This window comes from Hippopotamus amphibius, chromosome 7, assembly GCF_030028045.1.
Source record: "Hippopotamus amphibius kiboko isolate mHipAmp2 chromosome 7, mHipAmp2.hap2, whole genome shotgun sequence".
In the NCBI taxonomy this organism is placed as follows: Eukaryota; Metazoa; Chordata; class Mammalia; order Artiodactyla; family Hippopotamidae; genus Hippopotamus; species Hippopotamus amphibius.
Window position 1 is genome coordinate 24,754,758 of NC_080192.1, and position 12,548 is coordinate 24,767,305.

At 32.8% G+C, this 12,548-nt stretch overlaps 1 protein-coding gene across 4 annotated transcripts in view; it reads left to right on the plus strand.

The window, feature by feature from the left end:
- The window catches only part of CDK17 (cyclin dependent kinase 17), a 115,856-nt gene that overhangs the window by 76,547 nt on the left and 26,761 nt on the right, over positions 1-12,548 (plus strand). For 3 of the 4 annotated variants that reach the window (XM_057740467.1, XM_057740468.1, XM_057740471.1), the window contains 5 exons: positions 607-648; positions 8,021-8,077; positions 9,043-9,157; positions 9,950-10,044; positions 10,394-10,456. In XM_057740467.1, coding sequence (XP_057596450.1) covers positions 607-648; positions 8,021-8,077; positions 9,043-9,157; positions 9,950-10,044; positions 10,394-10,456 — 372 coding nt within the window. The remainder of the gene's footprint in view (positions 1-606; positions 649-8,020; positions 8,078-9,042; positions 9,158-9,949; positions 10,045-10,393; positions 10,457-12,548) is intronic. The other variant, XM_057740469.1, reaches the window with a different exon arrangement.

Genomic DNA, 12,548 nt, shown 5'->3' on the forward strand with positions numbered 1-12,548 from the left:
GTTAACATACCTGTGTAACCAGTACCTAGATAAATAAAATTCCAAAAATCCCAGAAAACCTGTCTTGCCACTTCTTCGTTCGCTTTCTACTCTCACTTCCTCAACTTTAGCCATTATCCCTGCCTTCTAATGCCAAAGATTAGTTTTACCTATATTTCCCACTGTTTTGATTATATTATGTTTATAGTATTTTAATATCAGGAAAGACTTCTTTATCCTCATTTACTACACATTCTTATTTATTTTAAAAATGCATTTGATATTCTTTTTCTTATTATTCTTAAACTTTTTAACTTTATATAATTATGAGTATACAATTATTAAAATACATTTTATACAAATATATAAAATGTGTATTTATACAAGTTTATATATATAGTATACAATAAATATCCTGTTATATATAGAAGTACACAAAATGTATTCTTTTGTGATTAACTTCTTTTGCTCAGTGTTATGCCATGTGTTTTTCATTTAGGTCATTGCATGTGGTTATGTAATTCATTTATTCTTTATGTTGCATGATATTCAATTGTGTGAGTATACTGTATTTTATCCAGTCTTCTGTTGATGGACATTTGAGTTATTTTTATTTTTGGCTATTAGGAAATATTGCTTCTATCACCATTCCTGTTTTGGTTAACACATGTAAGTATTTCTGTTGGGTAATAAGGAAATACCTAGGAGTGGAATTGTTGGATCAGGTTGTATACATATGTTCAGCTCTTCTAGGCATTGTCAAAATAGTTTCTGAAGTGATTATACCATTTTACACTTTCATCACCAGTATGTGAGAGTTCTATTTGTTTTCCATGCCATTTTTTGATATTGTTTCTTCTTCTTCCTCTTCTTCTTTCTTTTTTTTCTTTTTTTTTTTGTGGCTGCATTGGGTCTTCGTTTCTGCACACAGGCTTCCCCTAGTTGTGGCGAGCGGAAGGCTACTTTTTGTTGCTGTGCGCGGGCTTCAGTAGTTGCAGCACGTGGGCTCAGTAGTTGTGGCTCACAGGCTCTAGAACTCAGGCTCAGTAGTTGTGGTGCATGGGTTTAGTTTTGCTCTGCAGCATGTGGGATCTTCCTGGACCAGAGATAGATCCTGTGTCCTTTGCATTGGCAGGCAGATTCTTTCTTTTTTTTTTAAAATTAATTAATTTATCTATTGGCTGCGTTGGGTCTTCGTTGCTGCGTGTGGGCTTTCTCTGGGTGTGGAGAGTGGGGGCTACTCTTTGTTGCAGTGTGTGGGCTTCTCAATACGGTGGCTTCTCATATTGCAGAGCACAGTCTCTAGGTGCACGGGATTTAGTAGTTGTGGTACGTGAGCTCTATAGTTGTGGCTCTCGAGCTCTAGAGCCACAGGCTCTAGTAACAGCAAACAGGCTTAGTTGCTCTGTGGCATGTGGGATCTTCCTGGACCAGGGCTTGAACCTGCGTCACCTGTGTTGGCAAGTGGATTCTTAACCACTGCTCCACCAGGGAAGTCCCTGTTTCTTCTTTAAAAAAAAAAATTTTTTTTTTAAACTTTTTTGGTGAGTATGTAGTGATATGTCATTGTGGTTTTATTTTTCATTTTCCTGATGGCCTAAGTTAAACACCCTTCTAATGTTTATTGGCCATTTAGATATCCTCTTCTTTGAATTAACTGTTCAAGTGTATTATCTCCTTCATGTTGGCCTTTCTGCCTTTTTCTTATTGACTTGTTAGGAATTCTTTATACATTCTGTATAAAGGACCTTTGTCAGTTATATGTCTTGCAAATATCTTCTCCCAGTGTGTAGCAGTTGACCTGGCACTGCTTTCAAAGGATAGCTTTCCCCTTTGCAGTGTCACCTTTGACATAAATTCAGGTTATTGTGTATGTGAGGATCTCTTTTGGATGACTTTAGTTCTGTGGTAGAAGTATATATAAAATGCTATGGAACAATTAAAGAGACAGCAAGTAAAATGTCTTTGCACATCAGAGGCTTACAGAGGTGATAGTGCTTAAGCTGGCTCTAGAAGGATGAGTAGGAATTGGTCAAGTCAGCAATAAGTAGGGCGGTGTTCTAAACAGAGGAAACTTCATGTGGTAAAACGCAGAGGTGTGAATGTGGGTATGTTGGGGAAATTATAATTGTTATGAAGGGTGGATATGGAATAATATTAAAGAATAGGGCTTGAAAGGATAGGACAGATCGACACTGTAAAAAGCCTTAGATGTCAGGCCAACGAGTTTGCACTTCATCCCGTGTAAAAAGAAGGACCTCAGAGACATCTATTTAAACAAGGGCTGACATCACATTTTTGTTTCATAACCATAGCTTCAGGAAAAGTATAAACAATGAAGTAGAAGGAGAGAAAGACTAGAGGCAGGGAAATGAATTAGGAATTTATTCATAATTAGGGATGGTGTGGTAGTCATGTGGAAGTGGAAAGTAGAACCCAGATCCTAGGGACCATGTAGAGATAAAATAGGCAGTACCTGATACCCCTTAAACTTTGTGTCTGAAGAAGGAGCAATGGATGAGGAGTCCTGGATCGCTAACAGCTGTTAGATCTTCTTTTTTACGTATTTTATCATGGAAATGTTTTTATCCACCAGCAACTTCTATTTTGGTTACATATTCTAAAGAATGAAATTACTTAATGCTGTATATAAAATGAGCACAGTATTGTTTGACATTCACCAATATACAATAAGGTTAAAGTGTGATACCAGTTTGACTTTGGTACAGGTTTATGATCATCATAGTTTTGCATCACTGCTTAAGACATTTTTATTCACATAACTTTGTCATGTAATTATCAGGTTGAAAGTGTTCTTTGGTTATCAATTTTTACTAAAGATTCGTACTTAGGATAAATTTTGAAGTTAGTAAATATTTCAGATTATGATTAAAGGTGTGGTTTAATTACCAAAGCTATCATCTAAGACCTATCTCTTTCAGTGTACATGAAATTAAGGAAAACAGTGCCCTCTAATGAATGTTAAGTGACTGGAGTTTTTGTTGTGTTGAGTGTTCCTATCTACCTCCCTTGTTTTTTGATCTGAAATGGCTTCTTACAGATTTCAGATTAATCATGCCAGCTCTGTTTTGGTTTCTCTTGATTTATCCTTTTCATTATTTATCTACCTTATTAAAGCCGTGGTTTCTTTTGAGGTATATTATGAAATTATTATTAAACACCCTGGGTTTATATGTGAAGGGGAAGGATTAGGGAATGCATGGAAAGGAGATGGGAAAAGAAAAATATTCTTCACATTTGTTAGAGCTCATGTTTCCATGGATGATATATTCTTTATCTAAAAAAAAAAAAGTATTTTTTCAAGACAAAATATGAAATTTTGTCTTTCTTAAAGGATAAAACTTTTTTTGTTTTCAATAGCAGTGTATAATGACTAGTAAAAATAACATAAATCCTTTGAGTAGGAGGTAAGAAACGAGCCAGAGAGTTCATTTGTGGTGGAGAAAGACATGCAGTAGGGCTGATTGGTTCTTCTGTAAATTTATGATCATCAGCCTAATTGGATTCTTAGTATTGCTTGGCTACCCTATTGTATTGTATTTCTCTGGTTAATTCTTCCCCTCTCACTCTGAGCAGATGACCTCTCCCACTACATGCCAAAGAGAAAAGCCACTAACCAGAAATCCTCTCATTTTCTGAATTACAGATGTGCATACCTACCTACAGCTATACTCACTCTACTCTTTCTTTAATATGGAGGGATTGTCCTTCTTCCTATCCCATCTCCTCAGGATGCTTAGAATATTTGCTATTCCTATACACTCACGTATAGTCAGTCTCCCTCTCTTGCTAAATCCTTTCTATTGATTTTTTATTTAAATAAGTTTTTTTTAATTTTAGAGTAGTTATAGATTTTCAGAAAATTTTAAAAGATCATATAGAGAGTTCCCATATACCACATACCTGTTATTAACATTTTACATTACTTTAGTACATTTGTCACAACTTAAGGAAACCAGTATTGGTACATTGCTATTAACTAAACTCCATACTTTATTCAAATTTCCCTAATTTTTCACTAATATCTTTTTTTCCCCAGGATCCCATCCAGGACACCACATTACATTTAGTCATTGTCTCATGTTAAAGATACTGGTTATTGGATTGGTGAAGTGTTATTTAATATTCATTTACAGTTGATAAGAAATGGAATATTCTAACTCTTAACATATTTAGTTAAACATTAGACTAGCGGGAAAGCCCACAAACAGATAGTGATTTGTAGAACATTGTTACACTTACAATGGTGGCATGTCCTGTGGAAGTTTGGTAAGAGTGTTAAGTAAAACTTTAGTAGACTAAGCCTATATATGAAAAGTATTGAATTTTATTATTGAAATTTAGGTTATACACATTTTAAGAATCTGCCTCTTCCTAAACAATGAGTTTTGGATTCCTCATTCATGACTTTATCAATATAGATCATATGTAGTTCTTATTTCTGAGAACAGGTGAGAAAATAGGGTATCAAGTCCTGATGTCTCTCAGAAATGATAAGTATATTATGTGGTGTGGAAGTGAGGTTCAGAGTTCACCCACAGCTTAATTTACCTGTGGAGTATTATGGACAGGGTTAAGGTATCATGATGATGATGGCCGCACGCTTCTCTAAGTCACATGATCAAGTAGAATAGAGATTCTCCAGTTCTTTTCTGCCCCCCACATATCTAAGAACACATTTCTATCAGTTAAAAGTAACTCGGTAAATCTCACAAGGAGGGAAATGAATGTTTGAAAAATCTCCCTTTGCCCCCAGTGTTTCTTGTATACACATTCACTTTTGGAATGGCATCTATAGAACTTTTGCACATATTTCAGTTGTTTTGAAGCTCAATTAGAACTGCATGGCCAGCATGTTAATACATCTTTATAACTTTGATAGTGATTATATTGCCAAAGCCAAAGTAATCAAGAAGTACTCCATGATACTCGATGCTACTTGCAAGTTTCCATGAATTATAGGCAGGCTATTATAAATTATATTTTTGTTTTTGTTTTGTTTAATTTTCATGTGCTTATGGTATAAAAACTGTTTGAACAGGAATTCGCTTGGTTTTCCAGAAAGCCAAGCATTCTCTTAGAGCAGTGAAGTATCAGAAAAAAATTATCTTCATTTGTTTGTAAAGCAGAATTAAGAAGATTTTTATGCTGTATTGAAATACAAAGCTTATTGTTTCATTCCTTTAGCATTATTTCTGTTTTTATGAGACTTTAAAAATATGCTAAAATAATCTAGGATGGAACTCAGTCTAGATTGTGAACTCATGAGAGCAGGAATCATATCTGTCGTCTTCACTATATCCCCAGTACCTAGCATTGTGCTTGTTAAGTGTTGAATAAATGAGCTTTGTCCTCTGTCCTCTGAATAATTTCTGTAGGAGAGTGTGTCAACAAGCTAGTCATTATATCTATTGTTAATCTTGTCATGTTCAGCAGATAAAAATGCAAGCAAAATTTTCTAGAAATTCCATATAAAGATTCAGTAAGTAATATTTGGGTGTAATTATTAAATCCTAAAGGTTGGGAATCATTAAAATGTGGTGAGATGGCTACACTTTACTCTTTGAATTGGGTTGTGGCAGTCAATTCCAGTATTTACCTTCTTTTTAAAAAGCAGACTTTCAACATATTTTAATGTTCTCACTAAAGTTCATTCTTTGAAGAGTGACTCTTTATAATGTTAATTTTTGATGCATCTCGTAGAGTTTATTCCTTATATACTTCATATGATAGAGTTTATTCCTTGTATACTTTATATGATACAGTAATCTCTACAACATCTTTATAGTCTTGAATTTGTAGTTCATTTATGCACTCTTTAAAGCAAACCTCAGCATTTTTGTCATAGCCCCATTGGACCAAAGTGTACTTGATCTTTTAAGGGCATGCTAGTATTTATTCACTTAAGGTAAAAGAATGAATGAGAAAATTTCCCAACTCCTGATAGGAAAAAGTTCCCAGGGAATTTCCTGGTGGTCCATTGGTTAGTATTTGGCACATTCACTGCTGAGGGCATGGGTTCAATCCCTGGTCGGGGAACTAAGATCCTGCAAGCCGCACGGTGAGACCAAAAAAAAAAAAAAAGTTCCTAGCTTATAGTTATATTTTTCTATGTGCTGCTCATTGTTACAGATAACTACATTTTTATTATATTATTTTCAGGGACATTTATTATTTTGTTCATACTAGTTCTCATTCTTAATATAGTTCTTTTACCTTCATGAAGAAATGTGATGTGAGACTTAAAATTCATGGCAAAATAGTTCCATATTTGTTAATCACCTGAATTCTAGAGAAAGGTATAAGAAAATAGTCACATTCTATCATAATTTGTGTGACCTTGGCAATTAGCCTTTTTAAAGTGTTAGTTAAGATCATATGTAAATAGACTATAAAAATCATGCAAAATCAGAAGATTATTCAGAATCGGGTTCTCATGTACCAGATGGTGGGCTGTTTTCCACATTTTCCATATTAAAATAAAAAACCTCATTTGTATTTGGAAAGTGTTGTTTAGTGTAGTTTTACTTTATTATTCTTTATAATTATTGATAATAGAAAACAAGAACTTAATATCTGAGAATCATATATAAGAGTACATGGGTGAGTGGTGCATGATGGTTCCAAAATCTCACTTTTTAAATTAATTTTGTTTTTGAAAATACCATATATAGAAAAAAGTCTTTGAGTGCAGAAAGAAGCAGTTTTTCAGTCATTCAGTAATACCTGTGAACACAGTTTTTATTAGTTTACCAAAATTGAATGAAGTACTGTGGGATATGCAGTTTTCCTCATGGCTTTTAAAATGATCATTGTAACAAAAGGATAAAAACAATTCCTTTGAGAGGCCTCTGCTGCTTTTGGCCATTCAGCTTAGGGCAGTTTATTATCCTTTTGTTCCAAGTGGTGAGTAATGTTAAGTCAAATTGTCAAGTATCATTTTTATTTTATTCAACACTTCCAGAAAAAATTGTGTATTCGAACGTCCAGAATTTGACTAAAACATAGTATTTAGCAACCCAGCATTATTTATACACCTTTGAGAGCTGAGGTTATATATAAAAGAACATTAGTCCTTTCACTGGCTATTTATTTAAGGGCCTTAGTATCACTCTGAGAAGTGAATTTTTAGATTATTATTGCCTTTTCCACTATCTACAAAGGGGTAGTAAAAAGCAATTTAGGAAAATTCTTATTCTGCTCTTCTGTTTAACTACCACCCAATTTCTGCTCTCTCAATCCCTAAATTTTTATTACTTTGTTTTTTCTTTTTTCCTAAATCTTTTGTGTTAGGGTTTTTTGTTTTGTTTATTTTTAGTTTTTAAATACTGAGTTTCCATTACATGTTTGAATATTCCATCTACCATATTTATTGACTCCATACAAAACAGGCAAACAAGCTCAAGGTTTAAAAGCAGTGGTTTTAAGAACTCACTTTTAAAGCCTTTTTTGGGGAATGGAAGAGGCTGATTTAGACTTATATTGCTTCTTCTGTGTTGGCCATCTCCTGATTCATAATAGAGTGTGACTTGCAGTTGTCCTTTTTTTTTTTTTTTTTTTTGGGTGGGAAAACCTGAAATAAATAGTATTTTTTCATTTACAGGTCCTCCTAGGAAACACAAAGATTGGTGAAGGAAAATATGTAGGAAAACAATTTATTTTGCAGTTTTGTTAAAAAGAAAATCATGTAGTTATCTTTTATGTTGTTCTTTAATATCTTAAAATGCCTGTGCTGTCTTAAAATCTCAGGGTCTCAAAATAGAACAGATTTTTTTCATAGCAGAATGTTAATCTATATAAAAGATGGGTTGACAATTTTAATTGTGAACTTTGATGTTTTTGAACGTTTGAATGTTCCAGTTTTAAAAATTTATTTTAAAATTTGACAGATGTTCAACAATTTAATTATAATCGAATTTTTCTATTCCAAGACACTCTTTAGAGCAGAGGAGTTTTAGACATTGAGGCAGAGATGAATTGAAATTTTAAGAATACTAAATTTATAATTGTTTGCTTTCAGTCAGAAATTGGGTTTGGAAAAATGGAAACCTACATCAAATTGGAAAAGCTTGGGGAGGTAAGTTAATACTTATTTCAAAAATGTAAGGTGCATTTTTTTCTTTGTTCATCTAAAAGATTATATCTTGTTCTGAAAAGGCAACAATATTAGAAGGAAAAATCCTTCAATTCTTGAAATTATCCCATCAGTGTGAGAAGAAATGAGTTTTTTTAATAGGCTTGTAACCTTCTTTTGAAACACAAAACACTGTGCTTTCTTGGTAACAAAATAGACATTTATTTGTTAGTTAGCTTCCTGGTACTCTGTGTCTGTGCTGTCATGTGGGAAATTGCATGTGTTCAAACTTGTGAAAAATCAAAATACTGTCTTTAAGGTTAAAGACACATTAAAGATTAAGGAAATTCTTGCCTCATAAGACCTTAGTTGTCTTGAACTTGCTACTAGTACTGATTAATTTTGAAATGGACTACCTCCCAGAGTGAGAAAGGGCAAAGAAAATAATAGAATTAGTTAATAGAGAGGCCTTAAGGGAATTTGAGAACTCTCCTGGCAATGATAGAAGAAATCTGTAGAATGTATTTGCTTTTTAAAGGAGAGCTCTAGCATACAAAGATTCTGAAAAGTCTGAAAACAGGTAAAATTTAAAATATGTTAGTTACATTTTCAGTTTTCACTTAATGTGCTTAATTTCCTCTGTCTCCATGTACCATTGCAGTTAAAGTACCTTTGATCCTAAAGCGATTGATTCAGTTATTAATTGGATATGAAGTACAAAAAAGTAAATTAAATATTCTCCCTATGTTTTCATACTTTTGAAGGTCTCTGTAGGGTTGTAAGAGTAGGGAAGCTGTACATATGGAACTGAAAGTTTTCTTAGCTATAGGAAAACCAAGACTAATCATGGTGCAAGATGGAATTTAGCACATGCTTAGAAATTAGAAATTTAGTTAGGGCTCTTTTATTGTATAGATGACATAGACTCATGATATTTTTGATGTATTTTTCAAAAATATATTTTAAAGGGTACATATGCAACAGTATATAAAGGAAGAAGTAAATTAACAGAGAATTTGGTGGCATTGAAAGAGATCCGGTTGGAACATGAAGAAGGTGCACCCTGCACAGCAATAAGAGAAGGTATAATTTGTACTTTCATGAGCAGAATGTATTATGAAATTTATAAAGAACATTTTAAAACCAAAGCTATGTAATAAGAGTTCATTTTTTGTAAGTACAAGGAGCTCATATATAGAAATAGTACATGACTGGAAAATATATGCCACCACAGCTTATGGCATTTCGTTGAGGAAAAAGAATACAATAAAACGAAGCCTTGGAAAAGCAATATCTAAAGCTGAAATATTTTTTAGAAAGGAATTAGTTATATATCTTATTGTGCAGCTTAAAATGAAATACTGTGAAGTCATTAAAGATCGTTGTCATAGGCAAATATTTGACGTGGGGAAATGTTATATATTGGTGCATGGGGGAAAGCTAAGTATAAATAGTATTTACAGGATGTAAATAAATTTATATAATGGTACCATTTTTAAAAAAAGATTATCCAGAAGATAGTTTGAGGCAGCTGATAAGCAATTTGGAGGAAAAGAGGTATCTTGGACTTTATATCTAAATTAATCCTAGAAGTCTCAGTAAGTTAACATTTGAGAAAAAAAAAGATGTCATGGAGAGTATTAATGTAATATTGGGCATAATTTAAGTATTAAAAATATCAGACCCAGAACCATAAAAGAAAAGAAAAAAATTGATTCTATTAACGTTTTTACTACAAATCCCTTTGGTGGATTATTGTTTTAAATTTAAGAGACTCCTAAACTCAACCATTCATATGTTAAACTTAGGGTTTTTTGTTTTTTTTTTTAAGACTTAGCTACCTCAGACTAATTGGCTTTTTTTTCTGTTTTGCAGTTTCACTATTAAAGGATCTAAAACATGCAAATATAGTAACCTTACATGACATTGTTCACACAGATAAATCTTTGACTCTGGTCTTTGAGTATCTGGTAAGCATTTAATAAAACTTCACTAATTTTGCTATAATAAAACATAGCAAATTGGATTTTTTTAACAGCCCCAGGGACATAATTGTTATTAGTATTTAATTAAATTATGTGTGGTGAATTCAGTATCTTTCTTAAAAAAATGACTTATTTTTTTGAAAAACTATATGTGTATACATATGTATTTATAACTGAATCACTTTGCTGTATACCGGAAACTAACACAACATTGTAAATCAACTGTACTTCAATTAAACAAAAACAAACTTATTTTTAAAAACTAAATACTAAGTAAATTAGTCATGCCTTCTCAAAACTGTGTATGACATAGTAAAGTGCTGTATTTTTTCAGGATAAAGATCTAAAACAGTACATGGATGACTGTGGGAACATCATGAGTATGCACAATGTGAAGGTATGCTTTAGTGTGTCACTTTAAATTTTGTTTAAAGTAGAGGTAAATACTTAAGCATAGATGAACTACATTACATATGAAATATGCTTCAGAATTTTCTGTTAGGCATTTTAAATAGGTTATTGTCCTCCGAACATATTTATTTAGAACTTCTGTTTACTACACTGTAGTATTTCTGAGAAACGGACCTTTTTGTAGAACTACTTCATTTTAAAAGTTTTAGAAAGTACTTTTGAGGAGTTTGAGGTTTTCGAGCATGAGCCCCCTGTTCTCCTTCCTTGGCCCTGTGATAAACCTTTCTCTGTTCCAAAAAAACAAGAACAAAACCTTTTGACATTTCCTTTTACATTATAACATTGATTTTCTTAGAGAGATATGTATAGAATACATTTATAGGTATATTCTGCTTAAAAAGAAAACAGCAACCCTATTATATCAAAATCTAGATGTTTAAGATAAATGAAAATGATTAGTGCATTCTGCAAAAGGCCCCTTTTAAATGGCAAACTCCCCTAACGTATTTAGAATGGTATTTAATTATAGAACAACTCTTCAAGGTACTAATCTAATGAGTAAGGCCAGGAAACCAGCATAGGTGTTATGAATGCTAGGCTGGAAATACCATTCTGTAACGTCAGGAGGAAAAGTAAGATAATTATATGTTTTCTTATCTGAAAAATATCTAAAGATGCAAGTAGTACTAGAAAAGTTTGATATAATAGTGCCAGATGAAACCCAAGAGTAAAAGTAAAATCTAGTAAAAACCTTTGATACGGTTGTGCTCTTCTTACAGTAGGTTTATTTGACCTGATATACTCTAAATTTAGCCAGACTTAGTCAACAGTTTGTGAGAAATTGTTCTGGAAATAGGCTGTCCCAGATGTGTTTTTGAGACAGTTCTAATTCTGTAGATAGTAACTTTAAACTTACAAACTTTTTGTTTGTTTTTTAAGAACTTTTTTTGAGATACAGTTAACATACAATAAACTGCACTTACCTACTTTTTTAAATAGTTCAGTTTGGTGTAAAGGAGAACCAGTTTCTTTTACTAAAAAACAGTTCCAAACATGGATAACACATAGCTAAGAATTTTAGAATAGGGCTTTAAGTCTCTTTCCATGTATTTTCTATGAGAATTGTTTTTATCATATTTTACATTTTGTTTTGCAAGGTATTGTAAGTCTCATTTGTGTTTATTTGTTTGTGGCTTTTATGTTGTTTTTCCTGCTTTCATATTAGCAACAATTTGGAAAGAAAATTGTCCTTAATTATAATTTGACAAAGCTATGAGAAGTTTATATGTCTTAAGCCAGGTTTACATGCCTGGCTTAAGTTGTAAAGTATTTTATTCTCTGTTTAAATAGCCTCTTATATTTTTTCAAACATAAAAAGTAATGGGAATATTTAGAAATAGTAATTTAAGAGTTTTCAAAACACATAAATACGTAGAGTATATAAACTCTGCTGATTAGAATTTCTTCAGGCCCATTGTTCACCTGCTGCCTTGGCTTATTCTCAAAGTTAATTCTATTTTTCACCTTCAAGAAAACCAAGGGTACACTCCTGAATCCTCTGGACTTGAAGCTCTTTTTTGTTAACCACAAAGAATCAAAGACCGCCTGTGTTTCATATTCCTTTTTCCACCAAAATCCGTAACAAGAAGTCTACCGTTAGCCTTATAGGAATTGCTTTTTTCAAAGAGCCATTCAGAGCTCTACAGTGCTAATTCCCTTTTCTGAATCATAGCAGATATGAAGGCCGAGTAGGAGGTGCTGAAAGTAAAGTACCCAGGACGTGGGTGTTAGAAGCTGGTTTAGGTTATTTTAGGTTATTTTTATAGCACATAATTTGCCAGAGCTATGCAGCACCATTCTCTTTGACACCTCAGAATGTTCATAAAGCCACCAATTCCAGTGCCTTATTTTAAAGACATTGTCCCACATCAGGTTTTTTTTGAGGGGAGTAGGGGGAGATAATGGTAGAAGACTGTTTTGCCAGAATTTCATAATTAAACTGTACGCCTAATTAGTAGACCTGTAAGTTTATGAGGTACGTTTATTTCAAATCATTTTCAGTAACAAGTGAACTATTA